This window comes from Grammomys surdaster, unplaced genomic scaffold, assembly GCF_004785775.1.
Source record: "Grammomys surdaster isolate TR1022 unplaced genomic scaffold, NIH_TR_1.0 126197, whole genome shotgun sequence".
NCBI classification, from domain to species: Eukaryota; Metazoa; Chordata; class Mammalia; order Rodentia; family Muridae; genus Grammomys; species Grammomys surdaster.
The window spans coordinates 2,714,103-2,742,083 of record NW_021621002.1 but is presented as its reverse complement, the minus strand read 5'-3'; the positions used below and the strand labels follow the sequence as shown (position 1 = coordinate 2,742,083).

Here is a 27,981-nt window from a genome sequence, read left to right as displayed (position 1 = left end):
AGGGGGTGAGTTAAGGGCTCGGGAGGTGAGTTAAGGGCTCAGGAGGTAAGTTAAGGGCTCAGGGGGTGAGTTAAGGGCTCGGGAGGTGAGTTAAGGGCTCAGGGGGTGAGTTAAGGGCTCGGGAGGTGAGTTAAGGGCTCAGGGGGTGAGTTAAGGGCTCGGGTGGTGAGTTAAGGGCGCAGGGGGTGAGTTAAGGGCTCGGGAGGTGAGTTAAGGGCTCAGGGAGTGAGTTAAGGGCTCAGGAGGTGAGTTAAGGGCTCAGGAGGTGAGTTAAGGGCTCGGGAGGTGAGTTAAGTGCTCAGGGGTTGAGTTAAGGGCTCAGGAGGTGAGTTAAGGGCTCGGGAGGTGAGTTAAGGGCTCAGGGGATGAGTTAAGGTCTCAGGAGGTGAATTAAGGGCTCAGGAGGTGAGTTAAGGGCTCGGGGGGGTGAGTTAAGGGCTCGGGGGTGAGTTAAGGGCTCAGGAGGTGAGTTAAGGGCTCAGGGCATGAGTTAAGGACTCAGGAGGTAAGTTAAGGGCTCAGGGCATGAGTTAAGGGCTCAGGACGTGAGTTAAGGGCTCAGTGGGTGAGTTAAGGGCTCAGGAGGCTAGTTAAGGGCTCAGGAGGTGAGTTAAGGGCTCAGGGGGTGAGTTAAGGCCTCGGGAGGTGAGTTAAGGGCTCGGGAGGTGAGTTAAGGGCTCAGGGGGTGAGTTAAGGGCTCAGGGGGTGAGTTAAGGGCTCAGGAGGTGAGTTAAGGGCTCAGGGGTTGAGTTAAGGGCTCAGGGGGTGAGTTAAGGGCTCAGGAGGTGAGTTAAGGGCTCAGGAGGTGAGTTAAGGGCTCAGGAGGTGAGTTAAGGGCTCAAGGGGTGAGTTAAGGGCTCGGGGGGTGAGTTAAGGGGCTTTGTTACCTTTCTCCTCCTATTCTGGTCCATACGTTGTTGTTATTGAGCTTTCCTGGTATTGATCAAAATACAGCTTAATTTTCAAGTAATGGATTTAAATAATGCACTCTCCTGCCCTGCCCCTCCTGCATTTCTTGTGAATTTTTTTAAAAAAATCACTATGAATTGTTTCCTGTTTATGGTCTTCTTGTTAATGGCAATGTTATAAATACTTGTTTCCTAGTAACACCTTAGTTGTCAGATGTTTGGAAGGCACTCTGATGCGTTGATAGGTAGAGTGACTGATGTGTTCAAGCACCCAGATTCTAAAACTGCACATGGGTCCCAGCTTTGTACAGAGTTGTGTAATTGAATGCCAAGGGTCATAATAAAAGTATATGGGTTTTTATTTACCCACAGTGACCAGAAAGCAATTCAGAAACAAATGTGCTCACCTGTGTTGTATGGCAGAACTTCATTCCAGCTTCATTTCTGAACACACATGTGTACTTTGTACTGCGCATGTTGCCATGCCCTGTGCTGACTACAAATGCTGCTTAAAACATCTTGATCTCCATTCAAAACTACTGAACTCCAGGGACTGGAGAGTTTTTCCAGTGTTTGGTTAGGCATACCAAGTTTTCTGCTCTTTAAGAATATAGTGGATGGTTGCTGAGGGAGGGAAAGTCACACTGCTTGGGAACATGGCTGCTACTAGTTTCTCCAAGCCTCAGTGGCTGGCCCCACACCTATGCACATGTGGGAAGCACTATTTGGACTCTGGGAATATCAACAACAACAACAATGAAACACAGAGGACACGAGGTTGGGAAGGAGATGTAGTGGGAGCACTAGGGGGAATTGCAAGGGGATGATGGTTGATATAGCCAGAATACAGTTTATAAATATATGAGAATTTCAAAAAATGAATAAAACATTAGAAATATATAGTGGATTGATTCTTTTCCTACTGCTATTCCTCAGCCTGTACATATAAAATTAGTATTATCTTTGCTTTTTGTTTGTTTGTTTGTTTTTGGGTTTTTTTGTTTTGTTTTTCAAGACAGGGTTTCTCTGTGTAGCCCTGGCTGTCCTGAAACTCACTCTGTAGACCAGGCTGGCCTCAAACTCAGAGATCCACCTGCCTCTGCCTCCCAAGTGCTGGGATTAAAGGCGTGCGCCAACACCGCCCGGGTTAGTATTATCTTTGTAATATGTTCTTTTTTAAAATTTTTATATTTTATTTTACTGTATGGGTACGGGTATTCGGTTGCATATATGTGTGTGCACCTCATACATGCCTGGTGACTGGAGGAGAGGTCGGAGGAGAGTGTCGGATCCCATAGTACTGGAGTTACAGGGGGTTATAAGCCTCAATGTGAGTGCCAAGAATTAAACTCAGGTCCTCTGGAAGAGCAGAATTTTCAACAAGTCTAAAATGGAAGTGAAGACAAAAATATAGCAGCTCTTCAAGTGCCCGTGATCACTTACCACAGCCATAGTAGTCTACCTGGCCAAGAGACATCAAAAGAATGTTGTATGTTTCCAACAGAAACCATTCTGTATCAGTAACTAGAAAGATGTGGGGATCCTCAAATATGAGAAAATTAAATCTTACACTGCACAGTAACATACATCTAAAAGAACTCCCCAGTTAAGCTGGAAGCTACTTTCAAGTTCAAATGAAAACCGTTCAGTGGCAAACAGGTGTGATGATTTGAGGTGAGACTGGCCCCTGAGCTCATATTTGTTCATGCTTAGTCCCCAGGCAGTGAACCAGCCAGGAAGGAGTAGAAGGTGTGGCCTTGTTGGAGGAGGCTTGAGGTTTCAAAAGCCCGTGCTAGGTCCACTGTCGCTCTCTGTTCTCTGCCCACCTGCCTGTGGATTAGATAGAAGCTCTCAGCCCCATGCCTGCCTGCTGCCTTGCTCCCTGCCATGATGATAACATGCTAACCCTCTGAAACTGTAAGCTAGCCCCCAGTTAAATGCTTTCTTCTATACGAGTTCCCTTGGTGATAGTGTCTTTCACAGCAACAACATAGGGAAGAACTGACTACAAGGAACAGCCCAGACAAATCTGGGAAGTGGGCAGAGTGTTTGCCCCTTGATTGATTGCATTGGCTGAAACTTGAAATTATTTCCCAAAGAATACATCTGACTTGGTGTAAAATTTTCAAGTATTTCAGGTGCTTGTTAAGTGAGGTGCTGCCCTCCTCCATGTGGCCTGGATGAGCTGCTTGTCATATGCTATGCAGTGTGCTTGTCTCCACGCGTCACATGGACATGACTCAGATACTTCTCCTTCATTTGATTCTTTAAAGAAAAAAACACTTTTAGAAATTATTTTAAAGTGGTGATTCTGTTAGAATATTTTAAAAGAAATTTTAGTGCAAAATTAAGATGGACAATATAAATTTATATCTAAAATAAGTACACATTTTATAGAACATTATAGTCATTAAATACATATATTGTTCAATATTAATTGAATTGAAAAGCTTTAGGCTAAAGATAAATCTTCATTTAGCCAGATTTGTTGGCCACTAAGGAAGGCCAGGCAGGAGGGATTTTGAGGCCAGTCTGACCAGTACAACAAGTCCCTGTGTCCCAGAAAGAGTGAAGGTTGCAGATGGTTGGTGATGATTATGTGCAGAAGAGCATCTGCTGTGTGAGGAAGGGGCAGCAGACTGTAGTTTGGAAATGATGGTATTTGGGCTTTAGCAACCTATTGTTTAGGGTTTTGTTTTCTTTGGTTTTTGAGACCATTATGTAGCCCTGACTGGCCTGGAACTCATGATGTAGACCAGGCTAGCCTTGAACTGAAAGATATCTGCCTGCCTCTGTCTCCCAAATGCTAGGATCAAAGGTGTGTCCCACCATGCCCAGCAACTTTAACAGAATTCTAATGTTACCTTGTTTCTTTCAGAGCCCATGCTTTATACTCTGTTTAATTGTTTCTATAAGTAGCTTCTTCGATGCTGCAATAAATTGGTTCTAGAAGTCCATTTTCAAATTGCCCATTGCTTCTATTCAAAAGTACAGTTATTTATACATTGATTCTTGCTGAACTGGCTCATTCAAGAATATGTCTAAGTAGACTGGATTTCCTTTATCCTGTCTCATACAGATATCTTTATTTCATCTTCTCACCCACTGTCCTACCTAAAATCTCCAGTTCAGTAGAAATGATGGGCAGGTACCCTGTCTAGTCCTGATCTTAGGAAGAAAGTTCCTTGTCTCTCACTGTTGGCTGTGTTAGTTGTGGGAAAGCCCTTTCTAGTCCTAATTAAGGCTTTATTTTTTTTTCTTTTTCTTTCTTTCTTTTTTTTTTTTTTTTACTGTGAAAGGACTTTAGAGTTTGTCAAGTGTTTTCTTTATGTTTGATGAGTTGATCTTTAGAACTCTTATTTGAAGAAAAATCCTTTTCAGTCACCCTGGCAAAACACAACAACAAAAAATTAATAATAATAACAACAATAACAATAAAAACCAGGACATTGATTATCTCACTTACCTAAAAATCCAGAAGTATCTTCTCTTTAGGCTTGGCATATTCTGATTAGACAGCATCCAGATTTGCCCCCTTCTCCCTCTGCCCTTAAATCTTCTTCCTCCTTTCCCCCTGTTATGTGATAGACGTGCTTAGGTCCCTTGTACCAAGATAGCTACCAGCAGCTCCAAGCAAACATCCTTCAGGTCTAAGAAAACAAGACAGTCTCTGGTGCTTTCTGTCTTTCCCTGGTCCTAGAATAAGTTCCTAGAATGGCCATTGTACCAGTTGTTCATTCTGGAACTCAGTGAGGATGGAGCATGTGAAACTCCACTTGCTTGGTAAAAGTTACACCAAGATATTTTATACTATTCATGGCTATTGTGAATGGTGTTGTTTCCCTAATTTCTTTCTCAGCCTGTTTATTCTTTGTATAAAGGAAGGCTACTGATTTTTTTTTTAAGTTAATTTTATATCCTGCCACTTTGCTGAAGTTTTGTATCAGCTGTAGGAGTTCTCTGGTGGAATTTTGGGGGTCACTTATGTATACAATTAAATCATCTGCAAATAGTGATATTTGACGTCTTCCTTTCCAATTTGTATCCCCTTGATCTCCTCTTGTCTAATTGCTCTGACTAGAACTTCAAGTACTGTATTGAATAGCTAGGAAGAGAATGGGCAACCTTGTCTGTCCCAGATTTTAGTGAGATTGCTTCTAGTTTCTCTCCATTTAATTTGATGTTGGCTGTTGGTTTGCTATATATTGCTTTTATTATGTTTAGGTATGGGCCATGACTTCCTTATCTCTCCTAAGACTTTTAACATGAAGATGTGTTGTATGTTGTGGAAGGCCTTTTCAGCATCTAATGAAATGATCATGTGACTTTTTTCCTTGAATTTGTTTATATAGTGTATTATGTTGATCAATTTTTGTATATTGAACCATCCCTGCATCCCTGGGATGAAGCCTACTTGATCATGGTGAATGATGGTTTTGATGTATTCTTGGATTTGGTTTGTGAGAATTTTATTGAGTATTTTTGTACTGATATTCATAAGCGAAATTAGTCTGAAGTTCTCTTTCTTTGTTGGGTCTTTGTCTGGTTTAGGTATCAGAGTAACTATGGCTTCATAAAATGAATTGGGTAGTGTTCCTTCTGTTTCTATTGTGGAATAGTTTGAGAAGTATTAGTATTAGTTCTTCTTTGAAAGTCTGGTAGAATGCTGCACTAAAATCACCTGGTCTTGAGCTTTTTTTGGTTGGAAGATTTTTAATGTCTATTTTTATTTCCTTAGGGGATATAGGACTGTCTAGATAGTTTATGTGATCTTGATTTAACTTTGGTACGTGGTATCTGTCTAGAAAATCATCCATTTCATCTAGATTTTCCAGTTTTGTAGAGTATAGGCTTTTGTTTGAAGGTTCTGATGATTTTTTTTACTTTCCTCAGTTTTTGTTGTTATGTCTCCCTTTTCATTTCCGATTTTGTTAATTTGGATACTGTCTCTGTGCCCTGTAGTTACTTTAGTTAGTTAAGGATTTATCTGTCTTGTTGATTTTCTCAAAGAACCAGCTCTTGGTTTTGTTGATTCTTTGTATAGTTCTTTTTGTTTCTAACTGGTTGGTTTCATCCCTGAGTTTGACTGTTTCCTGCCCTCTACTCCTTTTGGGTGTGTTTGCTTCTTTCTGTTCTAGAGTTTTCAGGTGTGCTGTTAAGTTGCTTGCATGGGAGCTCTCCAGTTTCTTAATGAAAGCAATTAGTGCTATGAATTTTCCTTTCAACACTGCTTTCATTGTGTCCCATAATTTTGGGTATGATATGTCTTCATTTTCATTGAATTTTATAAAGTCCTTGATTTCTTTCTTCCCTGACAAAGTTATCATTGAGCAGAGAATTGTTCAGTTTCCATGAGTATGTGATCTTTCTGTTGTTTTTGTTGTTATTAAAGTCTAACCTTAGTCTGTGGTGATCTGATAGAATGCATGGGATTATTTCAGTTTTCTTGTATCTGTTGAGGCTTGTTTCATGTCCAATCATATGGTCAGTTTTGGAGAAGGTTCCATGAGGTGCAGAGAAGAAAGTATATTCTCTTGTTTTGGGGTCAGATATTCTGTAGATATCTGTTAAATCCATTTGGTTCATTACTTCTGTTGGCTTCACTGTGTCTCTGTTTAGTTTCTGTTTCAGTGACCTGTCCTTTGGTGAGAGTGGGATGTTGAAGTCCCCCACTATTATTGTGTGAGGCTCAAAGTGTGTTTTGAGCTTTAGTAAAGTTTCTTTTACGAATGTGGCTGCCCTTGCATTTGGGGCTTAGATGTTCAGAATTGAGACTTCCTCTTGGTGGATTTTTCATTTGATGAATATAAAGTGTCCTTCTCCGTCTTCTTTGATTACTTTTGCTTGAAAGTCTATTTTACTGGATATTAGAATGGCAACTCTAGCTTGTTTCTTGGGACCATTTGCTGGGAAAACTTTTTTCAGCTTTTTACATTGAGGTAGTGTCTGTCTTTATCACTGAACTGTGTTTCTTATGTGCAGCAAAATGCTAGATCCTGTTTATGTATCCAGTCTGTTAGCCTGTGCCTTTTTATTGGGGAATTGAGTCCATTGATATTGAGTGATATTAATGACAGATGATTGTTAGTTCCTGTTATCTTTGTTACTGGATTGGTGTTATGTGTGTGTGATTCTCTTCCTTTGGGTTTTTTTGTGAAATGTTTAATTTCTTGTGTTTTCTTGGGTGTACTTACCCTCCTTGTGTTGGAGATTTTCTTCCAGTATCCTTTGTAGGGCTGGATTAGTAGAAAGATATTGTTTACATTTGGCTTTGTCATGGAATATCTTGGTTTCTCCATCTATGGTGATTGAGAGTTTGGCTGGGAATAGTATCCTAGACTGGCATTTTTGTTCTCCTAGGGTCTGGATGACATCTGTCCAAGAACTTCTAGCTTTTAGAGTCTCTCTTGAGAAGTCTGGTTTAATTCTGGGAGGCCTGCCTTTATATGTCACTTGGCCTTTTTCCCTTACAGCTTTTAATATTTTTTCTTTGTTCTGTGCATTTAGTATTTTGATTATTTGACAAGAACATCTTCTTTTCTGGTACAATCTATTTAATGTTCTGTAGGCTTCTTATACATTTATGGGCATCTCTTTCATTAGGTTAGGAAGTTTTCTTCTATGATTTTGTTGAAGATTTTTTTCTGGCCCTTTGAGCTGATATTCTTTACTCTCTTCTATTCCTATTTTTCTTAGGTTTGATCTTTTCATTGTGCCCTGAATTTCCTGGATATTTTGAGTTAGGAGCTTTTTACACTCTGTATTTCCTTTAACTGCTGTGTCAATGTTTTCTATAATATCTTCTGTGCCTGAGATTTTCTCTCTTCTATCTCTTGTATTCTGTTGGGGTGCTTGCATCTGTAGCTCCTGTTCTCTTTCCTAAGTTGTCCATCTCCAGAGTTAGCTCCCCTGTGTTTTCTTTATTGTTTCTATTTCCAGTTTTAGTTCTTGGACCATTTTGTTCAGTTCCTTCACCTGCTTGATTGTATTTTCCTGTAATTCCTTTTTTATTAGATATTTTATTTATTTACAATACAGATGTCATCCCATCTCCCCTCCTCCTTTATTCCATTTTGATTACATGCATGTATTAAGGTCAGCTCTAGGTTGAGGGTCTAATCCTGTATTTCTTTAAGGGCTTCTACCTGTTTGCCTGTGTTTTCCTGTATTTTGTTTAGGGAGTTCTTTATATCCTCCTTAAAGGCCACTGTCATCTTCATGAGATGGGATTTTAGGTCATTATTTTGCTTTTCAGGCATGTTAGGGTATCCAGGGCTTGCTGTGGTGGGAGAACTGGGTTCTGATGGTGTCTTGCATTAGGTTCTTGCGCTTGCCTCTGGCCATCTGGTTGTTTTGTGTTAACTGACCTGGGTGTGGCCTGGTATCTTTGGAAATGGGTATAGCTAGCTCTGTGACCTGAGTTAGAGCAGGTCTCCTTAGAGGCAGGCAGTGCTTTCTCTGGTTAGAGTGGTCCTCCTGTGTCTCTGGTTAGAGCAGACCTCCTGTGTTCCTGGTTACTGTGGATCTCCTGTGTCCCTAGTTACTGTGGATCTCCTGGGAGGCAGACAGGCTGTACAGTGTGGGAGTGTATCTGCCTGCTGGTCTGGCCTTGGTAGAGAAGGGGACCAGAAGGAAGGTGGATCTCGACAGGGTGGATAGGTCCCATGTCAGCTAGGCTCTATAGTTGAGATCCTCACCTGTATCTGTGGTTATTTTGGACCTCCTGGGGGGCAGGCAGACTGTAGCATATGGGCAAGTATCAGCAGATGATCTGGCCACTGGAACTGTGTTTAAAGGGGGAAATGAAAATACAAATCTATGTAAGTCCTATTGCATATCACCATCACTTCCTTCCCAGCTGCTGTATCTCATGTGACTAAAATATATGCCTCTAGGACTGTTTGTTTCTAATTTTACAAAACTAGGATCAAATGTACAAGGCTTTTCTAACCCGCTTCCTTCTTAGAAGCAATGAAAAGGACCGTGCATCTGGGACTCAGTACCCTACATTATTGGATCCTACTTCTATGCCTGTACTGGCACCTTGCACACCAGGAGTAACTGTGCCTGGCTTTTCCTCTGCTCTTAGGTTGGCAGCCTCGATGGTTCCTTCTCTGTGGGGGAATTCTGTCCTATTACGATTCTCCTGAAGATGCCTGGAAGGGTTGCAAAGGGAGCATCCAGATGGCCGTCTGTGAGATTCAAGGTGAGTGACCAGGCAACTTGGAACCTTCAGTTTTCTTTGTACTCCCTAGAAGAATGAAAAAGTACTGGCCCCTGCATGCCTTTCTCTGCTGCTCCTGCAGGACACACCAGTTGTTCTTGAAAGTGAAGAGATACAAGGACAGTTGTTCTTGAAAGAAAGCCTTTGGAAAGAAATCTACAACCACAGCCAGCTCTTTGAGGGCGGGTTAAGAACTGGTCAGAACAATGAGAACATCTTCACACTCACACTGTGCTCATTTCTTGCCTGCTTACCTGGGGCCAGTAACTGTATGGGAGCCTTCACTGATTTTACTGTAACATCAAACACCTGTGTGTCTGAATCTAGATAGACATACGTACCCATCTGCCAACCTCCACCTTCCAATCAAAACGAGAAAATACCTGCAGGGACAACAAATCCAGGGACAACGACTAGCCTTTACTTCTTGGCTTTAGAGTCTTGAGACAGACCCATGTATGGCTGAAGAGAGCACTATTAGATGGGATTTGGGGAGGGTGAAGAAGAATCTACTCTGCTAGTGTCTTCCCTGAAAGAGCTCTAAGAAAATACCCTCACACCCACACGGAGTGCTTAAGAGAAGCAGAAAGGGGCAGATGTGTTCTTGATTGTTTCCCAATAACTCCAAGGAAATAAAGATTGTACCCTTGTTTGTTAGCAGGTATGTTAGTCTGGATTCTGTTGCCACAATAAAATACCCGAGGCTGGGTGTTGTATAAAGAAAATAATTTTATTTAGCTAATAATGTTGGAATATGAAAGTCTAAATAAAAGAGGGATAACTCTGACTAGGGAACAATGGGTGGATCATATTGTGGTATATGGTATCATGATGATAGATTGTAGGGAAGGGAGGGATCACAGAAAGCCTGAGAAACCTGGGGGGAGCCTTCGTTCCTGTGTAATGACCCCTCACAAGTACTAATCAGAATCTGGGAGAACTGCATAATTACCTCTAAACAGTGGCCTCCAATGACTTCCTACTAAGCTGCCCTCTTAAAGGTCCTGTGCCACCTAATGGCAAGCCTACATCTTCTACTGCCTACTGGAACCATCTCCACACACTGGCCTGGGGGTTTCAACTTTCCTGTGTGAGCATGCTAGTCTTTTGGGCTTAGAATAACATACTTTCTATATTCATGAGGGCAAAGAGGAGAGACTCCTGCTCTATCCTGATAACAAGATTCAATTGGATGATTGTTGTGTGTGTGTGTGTGTGTGTGTGTGTGTGTGTGTGTACGTGTACGCGCGCACATGCATGTGTGTTTTTGGAGGGCAGGGGGTAGACAGTGGCTGCAAGGTCTTGATTGGTACCTTGAAGCCAATTACTCTTTTTTTTTTTTTTTTTGACAAAATTTCTTTATTGTATGGTTCTGATTGGTCTGGAACTCACTTTGTAGACCAGCTGTTCTCTACCTCCTGAGTGTTAGGATTAAAGGTGTGTGCTACTATACCCTGCAAGGTTTCCCTTCTTAATCAGCAAAGCTGTCTAGAATGGATAAATGAACAGAACTTAGTATCATTAGAAGAGTTGGTGAGAGGACCGGCCCTTCTCTCTGAAGAAACTGTCAAGAGGCTAGGAGAGATAGTTCAGTGGTTAAATGCACTTGCTACCCAGTAGCGGGGACTGAAATTTAGATGCCAAAACCCACGTAATCACAAGCCAGGCATTTTGCACACTCCTGTAACCCCAGGTCTGAGGAGGACAGAGACAGGAGGATCTCTGGGCTTGGTGGCTTTTCCCTTAGCAGTGAGAACACACTCTGGGGCTCAGAAGTAGTAGTTGGAGAGAGATAGAGGAGAATAGCCGGCCTCCTCTGGCCTTGGGTCACACAGACATATGCACCCCACATCCATGCACACACAGAAACACATGGGTACATAAATAATGAATCATAACAAACGAAACAGGAAGCTGGGGTGGAGCTGCCCAGATAGTCGTTACCAAGTCTGACCTTCTTTCTTGCTCCAAGTTCATTCCGTGGATAACACTCGCATGGACCTCATTATCCCCGGGGAACAGTATTTCTACTTAAAAGCCAGAAGTGTGGCAGAGAGACAGCGGTGGCTGGTGGCTCTGGGATCTGCCAAGGCCTGCCTGACAGATAGTAGGACTCAGAAGGAAAAAGGCAAGTATTGATGGTCCCCTTGTCTGAGAACCTTGAAAATTACCCACTGCTATCTATTTCTGGGTTCCCTCACCCAGCTTTTTGTATCATTGAAATGCTATGTATATAAGTAGAATTGGCCCAGGGTCCCTACCTAATTATAATTTTCCTCTCTTGGTGTGGTAGAAAACATAACTTTGGAGCCAGATACAGCTAGGTTAACTGATGTATGTGTACTTCACTTTCCCTCCGTGTACAGTTCTGCCACAAGTCACTTCATGTTTCTGAGCTTTGTTCACCTCATCTTTGAAAAAGTGATAGTATCTGCCATGGAAGGATGACTGTGAGATTTGGTGGTGACATGAAATGGTATCACAAAGTTTGTTGAAGAGTAGGTAATCCAGAGAAGCCCAGGGATCTGGGTGTCCTCTGCAGTGTGTACCTGCCTTCCACTGCCCCCTCAGGTGGGCGGAGACTTAATTGCAGGTTACTGCTGCTCAGTGCTCGGGAGCATGATTTGACCTTCTGAGCACCACAGTGGACCTTCTTCTTTGCCCTGGGGTAAGCGTGTTGAGGCTTTTTTCCTGGCCCCTAACAGCTCCTCCTATCACAGTTTTGCCAAGCCTATATGTACACCTGAGAGATTGGCTGCACTGAGAGAGAGCCCTTCATGTGACAGAGAAGTTCCAAACTCTTGAAGTAGACCAAATAAAATGGCCTCTTATCTGGTTGTGTTGGTGCTAAATCAGGAACAAATTCTTGAAGCTGTTGACTGACTCAGAGCCAGTGATGTGTGACATTCTCGTGAGGAGGAAGTGACAGCAATTGTTACTGATCCCTCAGCACCAAGGTGGCTTCAGAGCCTTGCCGGTAATGGCTCTGTGCCATTAACCCTGACAGACACATGTGAACTAGTGCTCAGACAGAACACTATTCCCAGGAGCACATCGCTAAGACCTTGGGAATATTACAGAGAGGCAGACTCAGACAGTTCTCAGTAGAGGGGCTCCCACAGACTCTTCTCTTTCTGAACCTGAGATTGTTCTGTATGTTGTCTGAAGAAATAGTTGCATTTCTGTTCCTGATACCTTACCTGTCACCTGTGAAGCACAACTGTAAACCTCACTTGAGGCACCAGTTTCTCCACTCTTGTGCCGCTTACTAACTAGGGAACGGCTGTCCCTTCTGGGAGCTACTTACCTTTGTTGTTGTTGTTAATTTAGAATTTGCAGAAAACACTGAAAACTTGAAAACCAAAATGTCGGAACTAAGGCTGTACTGTGACCTCCTTGTTCAACAAGTAGATAAAACAAAAGAAGTGGCCACAGCTGGTGTCACTGACTCTGAGGTAAGTATTGTTTTAGTGACGTTACTGATATTATACACAAAGGTAGTGTCCGATTGTCTATGGGCATTTATTCTCCAATAATTGCTGTCTTGGACTTGGCTGTTCTTTAGAGGAATGTGGCAGAGTTCAGCACAGAAATGCATGATGTGGCTGGAAGCACACACTTTCTCATCCTTGAAGGAATTTAGGATTAATCTATAACATTTGGGATTTTTAGCTTTAGAACCAAGAAAAAAGAAAGAAAAAGACCTTACTGTAAAATACGTTTCTTCTCAGTCAGCATCACTTTTTAAACAGATAGTCTTACCTGTCTAGCTGACCTGTTTCCTTATGTATGATTCCTAAGGGGTCAGCATGCTATCAGTGGTATGTCTGTTGCTCTTGGTAAGACTGACAGACAGGACTGTACTCTGTCACAGTAAATGTGCCCTGAAACAGCCTCGTGCTTTCAGAGGTAGGGACAGGACTCCACCCTGCTTTCATGTGACGGTTCACCATCACCAGCAAAGGAGTGTGGTTTTTGTCTTGTCCATCCATCCATCCATCTGCCCGCCCTTCCCTCCCTCCCTCCCTCCCTCCCTCCCTCTCTCTCTCTCTCTTTCTCTCTCTTTCTTTCTCTCTCTCTCTCTCTCTCTCTCTCTCTCTCTCTCTCTCTCTCTTTCTTTCCTTCTTTCTTTCTTTCTTCCTTGAGATAGGATTTCACTGTGTAGTCCAGACTGGTTTGGAACTCCGAATTCCTAACGAAGCTTCCTGAGTCCTGGGATTATAGACATGTGCCACCATGCCCAGCTAAGGACTGACAGCTTTAGCATTTGTTAGTAAGGTTGCCATTTGTGCATCCTCAAACACCAGAAAAAGATGTTAGAGTATGTGTGAAATCACTTGCCTTGACAGAGAGGGGTCTGCAGTGCTCTCAAAGCAGCTGTGATAGATCTACAGCTTGAAGAATCCAGATGATATGTATACATAAGGGTGTTAACTCATTCTCTTAAGCATTAGAACACCATGGTGCTAATACTGTTTTGAAATCTTGTTGATAAGTCTGGTTTAACTCACTTTCATTCGTCCCCTTTGGCTTCATCAGCTGTGTGTTGTGTGTAGGACACTGTGTTTGTGGAGGAGGGAGAAACAGAAGAACAAAAGCCATTTCATCCCTTTTCTCGCAAGGTCTATAGTCTAGAACAAGGACTGTCAATCCACAATACTTCTGTGCCCCTAGTATCTGGGGACAGTTTGCATGTCAGGGTTGAGGAAGGATCATTGTTGTATAGTGCTTAGAAGCCCGAGGTGCTGCTCAGCATCTTTCAGTGAGCAGAACTGTGCCTCACTGCTGCACACAGACACACCGACCGACCGACCAACTGTCTTAGTCACTATACTATTGCTGTGAAGAGATACCATGACGAGGGCAATGCTTGTAAGCTTGTAAATGCTGAGTTAAATTAAGCATTTAATTGGGGGCTTGCTTATAGTTTCAGAGGTTGAGTCCATTATCACTATGACAGGGAGCACGGCGGCATGCAGGCTGATGTATTGCAGAAGTAGCTGAAAGCTCTACATCTGAATCCATGGGAATCAGGAAGGGAGAGACACTGGGCCTGGGTTGGGCTTTTGAAAGTTCAAAGCCTATCCCCAGTGACACACATATTCCAATAAGGCCACACTAATCCCTCTCAAGTAGTGTCACTCTGATGACTAAGCATTCAAATATATGAGCCGATGGGGCCATTCTTATTCAAACCACCACACAAACATACACACACATACTAACCAACCTAAAGTCTCAGTGCTGCCAAGGTAGAAGCCTGAACTAGACAGTCAGAAAATCCTGAACACAGCAGTCTGTAGTTGAAGAGAATGCTCCCAGTGAGAGCCTCACAGAGCCTCCAGAGCTTGATAGCGAATACAGAATGCAGTCAGCATCTCCTGGGACTGTTATTAGAAATACATGTCATCTCTTTGATCCCTAGTCAAGAATGTGGCTTCAGAAATTCATAAACAACTTACTAATATCAATATCCAGAAGCAAAACACCCAGAAAATTAAACTACCTTAAAAGACAAAAGTACCTACTAGGTGTTTAAGTGCATTTTGGTTACCTCAAGCCCTTCAGTCATCCACACTGAGAGCAAATGGCGCACAGCACCTAGCATGGTGCTAGCTTAGAGTCCTGAGGCAAGAGAAGTCGCCATTAACTGGAACAGTAGGCAGACTGTCAGAACAGTAAGGTATGTATGAAAATGGATAACTTGGACTAATTGTTTTTTGTTATTATCACTGATACACATATTTATCCAGCAACATACTGGTTGGGGACATTAACACTGTTTGTGAATATAAACGTCTCAGGATGTGACTCCATTAAGGTTTTCATTTTGTAACAAGACAAAATACTCTTCTTCTGCTTATATAGGAGGGAATCGATGTGGGAACTCTGCTGAAGTCGACCTGCAACACTTTCCTGAAGACCTTGGAAGAATGCATGCAAATCGCAAATGCAGCCTTTACCTCCGAACTGCTCTACCACACACCTCCAGGGTCCCCTCAGCTAGCGGTGCTTAAGTCCAGCAAGGTAAGAGCCCAGCTCCCTTCTCTCCAGCAGCCCTGTGGCAAAGATTAGGGATACGTGCTGTCATGCCTACTACTGTTTGAGACTAGTCTTTTGTATCTGCCTTGGTCCTGTGTCTAGTTGGGTATTTTTAGCAGTTTTGACCCCACACAGTTTTCTACTATCACTCTTCTCTCTTACCTCAAAGAGTCTTCCGTCAGCCTGACCCTTCCATTAGCGAAGAATAATGAGTGTAAATTGGATTTTATTTAAACCTTTTTGATCATTTCCTCATGGCCTGTAAGCTAAGACCAAAACGTTGTGGCCTCTTCCTGTATCAGCTGCTTCCTCCCCTACAGTGCCTAGCCTGAGCGTGCTGTTGCGTATGCCGTCTTCCAGTGCTGAGCATGATGTCTCTGCTCCTCTCCTAGGTTAGCCCCTGTTCATCTTCCCTCAGTCTTCTCTCAGTGCCTAGGTTGGACTAAGAGGACCTCCTCTTGTACACTCCATTTCAGCTCTAACTTCTACTGAAGTTGGCTTAAGGGCAGAGATTCTGTCTGTAATGCTTACCTTCCTGTCTTTAGTGTTAGATACAATACTGCAGCATTATTTGCTATCTGTCAATGCCGAATACGGCTAACAAATTATAAAGAAAGCTAGTCATTAGGAATTTGACTGAGGTAATGAGATCTTTCAAAACCCCATCTTCCTTTCCTAAGAAATTTGGGTGCACCTTTATTGGAAGAGACCTAGCATTCTTTCCTTGAGAAGGGCAATATGTATTCTGTCTCTAATGACCACTTTCTTATGTGATGATAGTCTAAATAACACTCTGTTGAAAGTTTAACACATAAACTTTCATCTCTTTGTTTTTTCTTTTTAAAGATGAAACATCCTATCATACCAATTCATAATTCATTGGAAAGGTATAGTAACTCTTATTTTCTTTTTTCTAAAAGTTAGAAATCCATACATTGTATTCCTAAAAAAGGAGTGGCATAGTGATGGTGGTTTGAGATGGCGTCAGAAGCAGATGGCCTGCCCGCCCTTTGTGAGAAGCTAGACCACAAGTGGATCGGGGGATGGGCAGATGTGGCCGTTTCCTAGGAAATGAGTCTTGTCACCACAACTGCTGACCTGGTCTGTCTAGGTTGCTGGAGCTTAGGACTTCTCTTGAAGAAGATCTGGACGTTGGTTTCAGCCCTCTTGTCCCCAGGAAAAGTCGTAGTGTTTCTCTGTCTTAGAGATGGTATCTTAGTAACTCATAAGTCAAAAGATAACTTGCTAGCAAAGTATAAACTAATACCATTACTCTAGTAAATGATTCTTTGATTTAAAAAAATGTATACACAACTGTAAGTTTATGTAGTTCAGAGGGACAATGCTCACCTAGCGTGTGTGTGCCCTTGAGGTCTGAGCTGAGTGTCACTGAGGAAGGAAAAGCTTCCTGTCTCACTGTTGTCAAGGCCTTTACTCATAAAAAATAAAATAAAACTGTGTAGGCACCTTCGTGAATTGCCATAGTACAGATTATCCTTTTAAATTATTAACAGTCCATCCCTTTATATGCTGTGTATGTATATGTATTTGGATTCCTTATTACAAAGATTGTCCTCAATTTGGTCATTGCTATTTTTCTCTTTTTCAAATATTTTTACTAGAAACATTTTTATAAATTTCTATTTCTTTTACGATTGGTTCTGTCTATGTTTACATTGTGAGTTGTGAGTTTGAAATGTCTGTTTTCTTTGGCTGAAATCATACCTTGAATGCTGCTGTTACTGCTTTAAGTTGACTTGTAATAAGACATTACATCCTTTTACTAGAATCAGCTGTTTCATTTAAATGTTAAACAGCTTTTTTCTGCTGCCCTGATGTGTGCCCAGTCCCTTGGGATATGCTGTGATCCACCTGTGTGCCTTTCTCTGAGACTCCTGCTGATAGGAGAACTCTCTATTGCCCACAACATGTCACTTGAGACAATTAACTGCTAAGCAAACATGTTTAAGTGGCCATGTGTCATAAGGAAAAGCCTCCCAGGGAGAAGTTGAAGAAAGTCAAGTAAGTGTTAACTGTGGCACCTGGAGAAAGCCTATTGTAAACTAAAGAGCTGTCCTGAGCATTTCCTGAGGCTGGTGGAAAGCCAGAGATTGGGTCACCTCAGGGGACAGGAAAAGCCAGGAACACTCTTGTATTTATTATTTTTTTAAGAAGGTCTTAATGTGTAGCTCAGGTTAGCCCAGGATGATGACAGAGTTTTTGCCTCAGCTCCCCAAGTTAAAGGGACTGCAGGAGTGAGCCCCCACACCCAGCTTCAGTAGTTTGCTTACTGTATCTGCCTTGGTGTCTGTGGGAAATGGAAAGGTTTGGCTTAGTTTTTTTAAAAAAACAAAATCCGTCATTAATCAGTGTTTGGTGGTTGTGGATCCTCCTATCCCTTAGAGCAACATTTCTCAGCCTGTGGGCCATAGCTCCATTCAGTCACACGTCAGATGTCCACGTGAGAATTCATAACAGCAGCAAAGGTATAGTCATGAATTAGCAACAAGATAATTTTATTATTGGTGTTACCACAACATGAGGAATTGTATTAAAGGATGGCCACGCTAGGAAAATTGAGAACCACCTTCTGGGCAGCCTGTGACAAATTACATTTTCCTTTAAACAACTTGTTTTAGGCCGACGGAGTTCAACAGTTGTGAAAATGGGTCGCTAAGTATAGAAGTAAATGGTGATGAAGAAATCCTCACGAAAACCAAGAGCTCCTTATATCTGAAATCCACAGAGGTGAAGTGCAGCATCTCTAGTGAAGAAAACACCGATGATAATGTGACAGGTGACGTCAAAAGCACACTGCCTTGCTGTGTTGACTAATAGATTTAGGGTCTGCCTACCTGACAGGATGGGCACAAATAGAGCTCGGCCCCCAAGCAGTGTGCTGCGAATCTCCTGAGGGAGCTCGTCACTGCGGGTCATGGGACTGTCCAGCCCCTGCTACCCCACCTAACACTGTGTAAATAAAACAGTGTTCTGGGGCTGATGCTCAGGGCTGTGTTTTGGTGGGTATAAGTGGTTCACTGACTCCCATAATACCTCAGTATCTTCTGAACCCAGACTGCAATGTCAGACTTGGTATGTAACATTAGAGCAGCTAAGTTTTCAATCTCCTGGTTTCTAGTGAGGCCTGAGGATGTCACAGTTTACCAACCACCAAACTTCTGTGTGTTTTATCAAGCCAAATTTCAGGTAATACCTGTGTAGTTGAGAATTCTGTCCTTTCAAATTTACTAATTTCACTAATCACAAATCACAAAGCCCTGTCTTCGTATTGGCCAGATTAACTATATTAGAACTTATAGTTGTGTTATAACTGCTTACTAAATGATTTTAAATCAGAGTACTTAACTGAAAGAAGAAAATTTCTTTCTTTATCAGGTGTCTTAAAAGATTCTGTGATTTTCTAGCCAAGTCATTTTTGTTTTTCTTAATATGTTAATCCTAGAAGCTATTAGATGTTGATCTAAGAAAAGCAACACACAGCCTTTTAAGGTCTGATTTCTTGAGTAAAGATTCCCTATAAAAATCTATGGTCACAGACCAGTCAGATTTAAGGTAAAAGCCTCTGAGCAGGGTTCTTATGATATGACTGTCAGTTCTCATGTTTACACTAAGTTGCCCCAACACTCATTCAATAGTATGATTTCTCTAAGGGAATAGTCTACTTTCTACAACCTTGTGGTTTTGATCAGCCAATCAATAAATAACTTTGCTGTAATGTTCTTTTCTATTTGAAAGTGTCTATGTGATGTGGATAAGCACTGAACTCAGAAGCATCACTGTAATTCATGTCTAAATGAAGCCTGTCCACACACGTACTCTGTCCATGAAGGTGCATCTCACACTTCTTCTCCAGCATAACTGTCCGGAGCCTTCTTAAACTGCAGAATTAGCAAAAAACAAAAGCCATATATATGTGAAAACCATGATAGTAAATAAAGGCATTTGTTTCTGGTGTGAGTCCTGAAGCAAGACAAACACCTGAGGCCATGCATGCTAGGTAGCAGGTTTGTACTGGCCTGTACTGCCAGGAACAGCTGGAAAAGCACTACAAGTCTTGATGTAGGACTGACAAGTACATTTTAGCCAGTGGGCCAGTCCATAAACACTGAATATGCTTACAACCTGGACTGACCATTCATAGTAGAAAGACCGTGTAAGCCACGAAATGCCCCTTACGCTGCTATAACTGATACCATAAGGTCCCTAAAAATCAGGTTTCCAGGGCCAGCAAGATGGCTCAGTAGGTCAAAGCACTTGCCAAGTGCTGACGGTCCAAAGCCTGACGGTCCAAGTGGGATCCCTAGAATGCATATGGTGGAAGGAGAACCAGCTCCTGCCAGTTGTTCTCTGACTATACACATATACTAAATATATAAGTAAATATAAAAACCATACCTGGTGTTGAAGAGTGCTGAATGACAGTGGAGTTTTGTGATGTGCAGTGATGAGTGCAGACAAGGCATACACACGCTCTTTAGGGGTGTGAGTGTGTGTACAACACTTCCTGTTCTGTGCCTTCGAAATCTTCACTAATGACGGTGTGTTCGCTTGTATACTCACTATATGGGAACTTAGTGATATGGGAACTTCCTTTGTAGTCCAGGGTGAGATCATGAAGGAAGTCGGAGTGGAGAGCCTGGAGAGTCGTGACAGGGATCTGGCGCAGCCTGAGTCGGACTCGGTGTGCTTGCCAGAATCTCCCTGGGAAGACAATGAAGAAGTTATTCCCACTTTCTTCAGTACTATGAATACCAGGTATTTGGGGCCTTTAAACTCCCTGGCAATTTGACACTAGTTTCCCTTTTTAGCAGTCAGTTTGTGATGGAGTATTCTAAGAAACGGAGACTCTGGTTTGACTATGGTATACCGAGTACTTAGTGTTTACCAGGTGGAGGGGATGAGGAAGGCTTGGATTATGAGGGTGGATTATCTCTGCAGAATTATGTTAATAGACTGTTTCATAATAGAAAAATAATGTCTGGGGCTACTCATGAAATCAGGCAAAGTGGTTTTCCCTACAAAGCTGTTTTGTGACGTCTCTGAACTGCAGAGTGCTGATGTGGTTTTAATCTTCCATTCTCAATATCACCACACTGTTCAGCTTCAGTGACATTGAACTTCTGGAAGACAGTGGCATTCCCACAGAAGCCTTCTTGGCATCTTGTTATGCGGTGGTTCCAGTACTAGGTAAGACTGCTTACAGCTGCCTTATAGCCATTAGTTTCTGGACGTTTTCACATGATAAATATTCTGTATTATGTACAGTAAGTTGACTCTTCTTCACTTCCTCTTGACATCACATCACATGGTGAAAGCTGTCTGACTTCCACACTCTTGCATTTTCCCTTTCTATTTCTAATTGAGTGCGCTATTGACTATAGAGTGGGATAATGAAAATAGGGAATTCTGCATTCTAGAGAATAGACATACAAGCAAAAAAGGAGGTAGTTCAGGAACAGGCCTTCACACCTGTCAAAACTGTGGGGAAATATCTGACTAAGTGAAAGAAATTTTTTCAAAGATAAATACATTTATATTTGAATATATGCATACACATATATTAAATTTTGTTTAGTATAAAGTCTGTAATACTGTTAATGTATGGATATTTACTGTATGATCTACTAATGCATGTCCTTGTTTCTCATGTGTATGAGTATGTGTGTTTGCATGTCTGAGTGGGTGTACTATGCACATATATGTGCAGAGGTTGATGTCAGCTGTCTTCCTCCATTACTCTGCACTTTATTTACAGGGTTCCTCTGTCTGCTTCTCTGCCTCCCTATGCTGTGATGATAAGTGGATTCCACAATACCCCCTCTTTGACATGGGTTCTGGGGACCTGGGCTCTGGTCTTCACACTTGTGCAACAAATGTTCCATACGCTGAGCCATCTCCCAAGCCCTGCTCATGTCTTTTTAATTAAAGTATAACTTGCATCTAGAACTGAAGTGTTATGATTGTCAGTTTTGATAAATGCACCTGCCTCTGTATTCTACATCCCTGTCATTTTCATCACCCTAGAACAGTCCCTGTCCCAATTGGTTCAGCATCCAGCGTGAAGCCTGATTCTTGTCATCGTAGCTTAGTTTTTCCTTGTCTATGTAAATGGAATCCTGCTGTCTACTCCTGGCATTTCTCACTAAGCATATTTAGAGATTTACCTTTGTGGGGTGTATTTCTTGTTCTCTCACGTATCCAGGACAAGGACTCCTGGTGTTACTGAGCAGTGTGACTTTGTGACACTTTACAGGAATGTCTCTGTCACACTTGTGCAGCTGCACTCACAGTTGCTGCATGCTGGGTTCTCGTGGCTTCACTTCTCATTCGCTGCTGTAGGGAGTTGGAGTTTCAGCCTTTCTCAGAGTTGGTGGCCCTGAGTCTTGAATTTGCATTTCCCAGCTACTATGATGTGGAGTCTGTTGTCTTATCATTCTTGCCACTGCGATATGTTTTGTTGTATGTCTCCAAATCTAGCCTAGGTTTAAAGTTGATTATTTTCCTGTTTATTACTTGGAGTGCTATTACTGAGTACATTCCTATTACTGAATTTTGAAAATTCTTTAAATATTCCAAGTAGAATCTCCTTATAGACTTGCATCACAGATATTTTCCCTCAGACTTGCTTTCCTATGTATATTTTATCTTTTTATAAATCTGTTTTTTGAAAAGTAAGTTTCACATGTTAACGAACTTGACTTTTGTATTAATGTTTTTAGTTGTCCTAAAGTTATTTTTGATCTAGGGTCAAAGAGACACTCTCCTGATTTATCGTGCATGTACACTTGTGTGTGTGTGCATGCACATATGTGCATTCAGTGCATGTGTGAACAGGCTAGAGGACAGTCTTGGGTGGTCTTCCTTATGCCAGCCACTTTTTTTTTTTGAGACAAAGTCTCTTGCTGGCCTGTAGCTAAACATGTAGGCTAGGTTGGTTGGCCAGAGGGCCCCAAGGATCTTCCTGTGTCTTCCTCCTAGTGTCTCTCCCATTTTTTTGAGACTGTCAGCCTGTGACACCATGTCACAGCCTGTGACTGGGGCACCTCTTCCATCCATGGGTGCTAGGGATTAAATTCGTGTGCTCACACTTGTCAGGCGAGGACGTTACAGACTGAGCTATCTCCTCAGCTGTAGTCCATGCTGGAATTACTTCATGTATGCAGTGTGATATTGGGATTGAGGGTCATTTTGTCTTAATCACAGTCTAGTTATTTAAGGACCATTTGTCAAGAAAACAACCACCAATGTTTTTCTCTTGCATTGCTCTGGCCCTCTGCCTCAGAACCTTCAGGCCTATAAATGGGTCTCTTTTCTGGCCCCGTGATTTGTTTGTATTTCCTTAGTGTCTTAAGACTCCCAATTTTGTTCCTTATCATGATTGTTTTGGAAATTCTAGGTCCTTTGCAGATCTATATAATTTTAGTTTTAAATTTCCCATTAAAGGGCCATTGGGAGTTCGAGGCCAGCCTGGTCTATAGAGTGAGTGAGTTCCAGGACAGCCAGGGCTATACAGAGAAACTCTGTCCCCCTCCAAAAAAAAGGGGGGGGGAGGAGGGAGCATTGGGATTTTGATTAAAGCTGCATACATTGAATTTGTAATCCAATCCGGGGAAAATTAATGTCTTTCACAACATTATATCTCCTAGTCCATGAGTATGGTATGTATAAGTGTGCTATATATTTGATGCATATATTTTTATATACACGGGTATATAAAATATATAAATGTATGTGAATATACATTTACTTCAGTCATTTTTATTTTCTCTAAACAATGTTATATATAACTGTGTTTTATTAGGAATGAGTTTTGGACTTTATGTGTTTGATGCTATTTATATATGTAGCATTAATATATATAGATACATTGATTGCTTTATGCTGGTAGTTGTTCTTATAGTCATGAGTCAGATAATTTTATTAAATGCTTTTTCTACAGCTATTGAAATTTATGTGTTCCTGGTAATTACCTATATAAGGAGCTATGTTCTTTACAGTCATTCACTCCTGTTTTGCTGTGTTTCTACATTCTTTACTTTTTGTGTTTTCTTTTTTTCCTTTCTTGATTCTCATTTTCTGGCTTAGAGCCAATGAAACTATTATTCTTTAGCACACTGTTTTATTTCCTATTTGGGGTTCTTTTTGGCTGCATCATTTTTTACCTTTTTTAAAAAAGATCAATTGGATAATTTTTAGAATTTATTATTTTTTTCTGTTTTTATGCTATGCGTTAAAAGTAAAATTTATGTTTAGTAAATATAAATAATTAAAATTATAAGGTTAGATCTAGCTAAATTAAAGTTAGTAGTATAGTCAAACCACATGTAATATAAGTTTATAGAAGATACATTGATATAGCAAAATAAAAATTAATATATCTTACATAACCACAGATCTAAAATGTCATAAACACAGAGTCAGGTTAGAGAGCCATTAATGAGATGTTTTGCATTTTTTCCTTTGGTGCTAAGTCTTTAAAAACTGATAGGTACTTTAGGGTTACAATTCATCTCAGTTTGGACTTTGCAACATTGAAGTACTGAATAGTCACATATCTGTAGCTGCCCAGTGGCAGTGTGCCAGCCTAAGGACTGTCAAATGGGCGCTCTACGTCTATGAGAGGTGCTTTCATCAGACCTGCACGGAGGACCTTGTCACAGTGACACAGCTCAGAGCAGCAAGGTAGAAAGCTGGTGACCAAGTCCAGAAGTCAGAGTAATGTTGTGGAAAATGTCTTCTAGAAGTATTATTATTATGAAAATATTTTCTAGTACAATAATAATATATGTTTCCTAAATTAAGAAAAAACTTTTCCAGAATTATTTTTAATCCTTTTTTTTTTTTTCAGACAAACTTGGTCCCACAGTGTTTGCTCCTGTTAAGATGGATCTTGTTGGGAATATTAAGGTGAACATACTCGCTTATCTCTGTAGAAACTTATCTATAATGAAAAGATTTTTACTCCTTTTGTGTTTGATAAGAATAAATAAAAAAGGGAGAATCATTCATAGTGGGAAATTTCAGTAGAGGAATGACTGATTTGTGGTAGAGGCAAGCCTTTAGTAGGCTGACCACTGGACCAGTGAGGAGTCATGTCAGCAATAAGTGTATGCATTTCGGGGTTAAACAATAACAAGAAAACACTTTTTCCAAAAATATATCAGCTGGCAATAGTTATCATTTGTCTGGAACACAAAAAGCCAACTTCCCAGTACAGCTAGTTGTGGGGCCATCAACAACAGGACATCTGAGCCTCCTTCCCAGAAAAGTGAAAGTTGTGTATATTACATCCAACACTTGTGGATTAAGTCTTTTTTTAAGCCAAGCATAGTGACACATGCAAATCTCAGCACTTGGGAGGCAGAAGCAGGAAGATCTCTGAGCATTCGAAGCCAGTTTCATCTACAGATTGAGTTTCCAGGGCAACAGGGGCTAGGTAGAGAGACCTTGTCTCTAAAATAAAATAAAATACAGTACTGAGCACTAGGTGTGATATGTTGGGGAAGTTCTGTGCATACCTCTCCTGGCACATTTGGTGGGGTAGAGAGAGGTACATGGGGTCTCACTCATACAAGTGATGCAAGTGATGGGTGTGCGTGTGCGTGTGCGTGTGCGTGTGCGTGTGCGTGTGTGTGTGTGTGCCCTCAGGATGAAAAGTAGTTTGAAACAGAATAGAGTTTCTAAGGGAGGCAATGGTTCCCCAAGAACTATGCTTAATGCTTGAGAACTTGGAGTTAGTTAAAGCTCATAGAATTTTTGGAATTTTAAAAATATGTTACCTTAAAAACAAATACAATAGTAAAGTTGACTTTGGTTTCTTAGAAGTCTTACTGCATGTAGATTTGAATTCTGTGCTGAGAGTACTGCTAATGTGACAGTTTCCAGCTCCCACAGTTGCCCTGTTTTGTCTTGTTTTCCAGAAGGTAAATCAGAAGTACATCACCAACAAGGAGGAGTTTACCACCCTCCAGAAGATAGTGCTGCATGAGGTGGAGGCCGGCGTGGCTCAGGTCAGGAACTCGGCCACCGAAGCCCTTCTGTGGCTGAAGAGGTAAAGCAGTCATCAGGGCGAGCACAAGCTCTGCTCAGGTGAAGTGCTCACGGCTCACTGTTGCCTTTCAGAGAGGATGGATGGAACCAAAGGTGTACCCTTCTGTAGAAAGTCTGCTGAGCCAAACAGCAGCTCGATAGTAATAAATGTTGTTGATACTGGTAGGATTTGTAAGGTCAGCATTTTAGACTGGAGAGCCAGTGAGTTTCTCTTCAGTGAGCAGCTTTCTGCTTCAATGGCAAAGCCTGGGGAAACACTGAACTCAGAACCAGAGTTTCTGGACCACTAAGTCTGGTACGGGGTGCTAGAACTTTCGTTTTTAATGAATTCTAAATGATGCTAAAGCCATAGCACCATAATTTGGAAAATGTTTTGGGGATGGCAGAGAGGGTGAGGGGAGTGTCCAGAACTTTCTTACAGAAATGGCAGGGAAGCTATTCAGAAAGGATGTCTGTCTGTCTTGCCCTCTCCCTACCTTGCCTGAGATACTGAGATGAACTTTGAAAATATGTCCTCTCTTTAATTTTAGAGGTCTCAAATTTCTAAAGGGGTTTCTGACAGAAGTGAACAATGGAGAGAAGGACATCCAGACAGCACTGAGTAAGTATGCCTCATGCTCTGATAGACCTGCAGTTAGACCTGAGATAGGACATCCAGACAGTACTGAGTAAGTGTGCCTCATGCTCTGATAGACCTGCAGTTAGACTTGAGATAGGGACCCTGGGAATGGGACAGAGCATAAGGAGACATTTCTACTTTGAGTTTGATTTTTCTTTTCCTTTTTTAATTTCACTTTTATCCATTGCTTCATATATGCTTTCTTAAAAGGATCTATAAGGACTGATAATATATATGGCTTTATGGTAAAACATTTACCTAGCATGTGTGAAACCCTGGGTTTGATCCCTTGTCGTAAGAAGAAAGGAGTAGAGGGAGGGAGGCAAGGGCTCTGTGTAGTGCCCAGGTCAGCTCGGTCTGACGTGTTACAGAGCCTTGTATCATCCTAATCCACCATGAGATCAATGAATCAGTTCTCCTAAGTTAGTCTATAGGAGGCCATGTTTAAAAAGAAGCTCAGTTTAGAGTGATGGACGGGGGTTGGGGGGGGAAGATTCACGGGGAGTTGCTATGGAGTGACATCAGGGGCCAGCTGCCACTCTACACGCCTTCACATGTCCATTTTGTAGTGACAGAGCCACGACTGCAAGGAAGGCCTCTGTAAGAGGAGATTGAGCTGAATCTCCATCACAATGCTGTAACTGCAGCATGTAGGTGCTCACTAAATAAATACTGGTGTGTGGGTTGTGTGTTGATGCATCTATCAGAAAAACTATACTTCATAGCATCCTCACAGTGTACTAATAATAACATGGCTAAGTTCTCACTCTGGACCTGTGAAAATCATGTTGCATGAGCCCTTTTTCTTTGTTTGCTTGCTTGTTTAGTTTGTTGTTATTGAGATAGAGTCTCACTGTATAGCCCAGGTTGACCTCCAACACATAATCCCATGCCTCAGTCTCTTAAGTACTAGAATGACAGGTGTATGCCACCACACCAGGCCTAGCATAAGTCTTGGAGTATGTGGAAGGAGTGAAATTCTTGTTACTCTAAAGCCTGGATGTTTACAGTGTTGAGACACAAAGTCAGGCACTAAGTAGCCATGGTTATAAACAGAAAAATAAGTTCCATGCCTTTGGAGAGGGTGGTACTTTTTTCAGTTTCTTACGGGGCATCTTCAGAGTCTGAAAACATTCTAGGCCTAGATAAGATTGTATGGAGGCTAGAAGCTTCCAGGACTAGCATTGGTTAGCAGAAGGAGGGAGCCTCAGAAACAACAATTCCATCAGGAGAATTAGAGTTACATTCACAGCAGGCAAGCACTCTGCCCACAAGCTGCACACTCCCCCAGCACTCCAGCCGGGACAGTCACTGATCTGCAGGCAGGACCCAGAAGATGTTGACTCTGTGAAGAGACACTTGGAGGTGCTTTATGACTGAATTCTCATAGCCCGCTTCAGCTCTGCTCTCCCATCCCCATTCTGCCTTTGGTGCTGTTCATGGACGAGAAAAGGGTGCTATGAGTTCTAAGTTTTCATCCTGACATTCAGGCTTATTGCAGAGGTCTTCTTATTAAAATGATTTCTTTGTATTAACCCTAGTTTCCACTGCCATTCAGTGTGAAGAGGTAATGTACACACCCTAGTCAACCCCTCATCAGCCATGGCTGCAAACAAACCGCATCAACAGATGTGATTTAATTTTGAATTCTTTGACTATTTCATACCCACGTGTACTTGTGGCGTTTCCTACCTGCAGTGTAGTTTGTCATTTCCATCCCATCCCTTCCTCTGTTCTCTTCCATCCCTGCTGAACACTGCTCCACAAATTCTCCTCAGTCTGAATTCCCTGTGATGTATAAATGCCCGTGTTTAGCAGGAGGCTGGAAACGCCTGTCACTGAAAAAGGCAGTGCATGCTAAGGCTCCTAGGACCCCAGGCAGGGTTGCTCACCCATGACAAACATGGCCTTAACAGGACATTTACATAAAGTTGTTCGGATCCCAAAGGCTCCTTGATGCAGATTTCCTCTGGGACAATGGCTTTGCTTGTCTGTTAAAAAACGAGTCTCTGTTAGTGGAGTCTGCTGTCTTGTCTGACTTGAGTTAAGGTAAAAATGTAAGTAAAACAGTGTGTGTGTGTGTGTGTGTGTGTGTGTGTGTGTGTGTGTGTGTGTGT

The 27,981-nt window shown here is 41.8% G+C and overlaps 1 protein-coding gene across 1 annotated transcript in view; it reads left to right on the top strand.

Annotated features, from left to right (window-relative positions):
- Nucleotides 1-27,981, top strand: part of Plekha8 (pleckstrin homology domain containing A8) — a 46,562-nt gene that overhangs the window by 10,252 nt on the left and 8,329 nt on the right. The window contains exons 2-12 of the mRNA XM_028758363.1: nt 8,998-9,114; nt 11,105-11,260; nt 12,463-12,587; nt 15,001-15,159; nt 16,021-16,061; nt 17,814-17,971; nt 19,794-19,950; nt 20,297-20,382; nt 24,044-24,102; nt 25,116-25,246; nt 25,776-25,846. Of these exons, the coding sequence (XP_028614196.1) occupies nt 8,998-9,114; nt 11,105-11,260; nt 12,463-12,587; nt 15,001-15,159; nt 16,021-16,061; nt 17,814-17,971; nt 19,794-19,950; nt 20,297-20,382; nt 24,044-24,102; nt 25,116-25,246; nt 25,776-25,846 (1,260 nt within the window). The remainder of the gene's footprint in view (nt 1-8,997; nt 9,115-11,104; nt 11,261-12,462; nt 12,588-15,000; nt 15,160-16,020; nt 16,062-17,813; nt 17,972-19,793; nt 19,951-20,296; nt 20,383-24,043; nt 24,103-25,115; nt 25,247-25,775; nt 25,847-27,981) is intronic.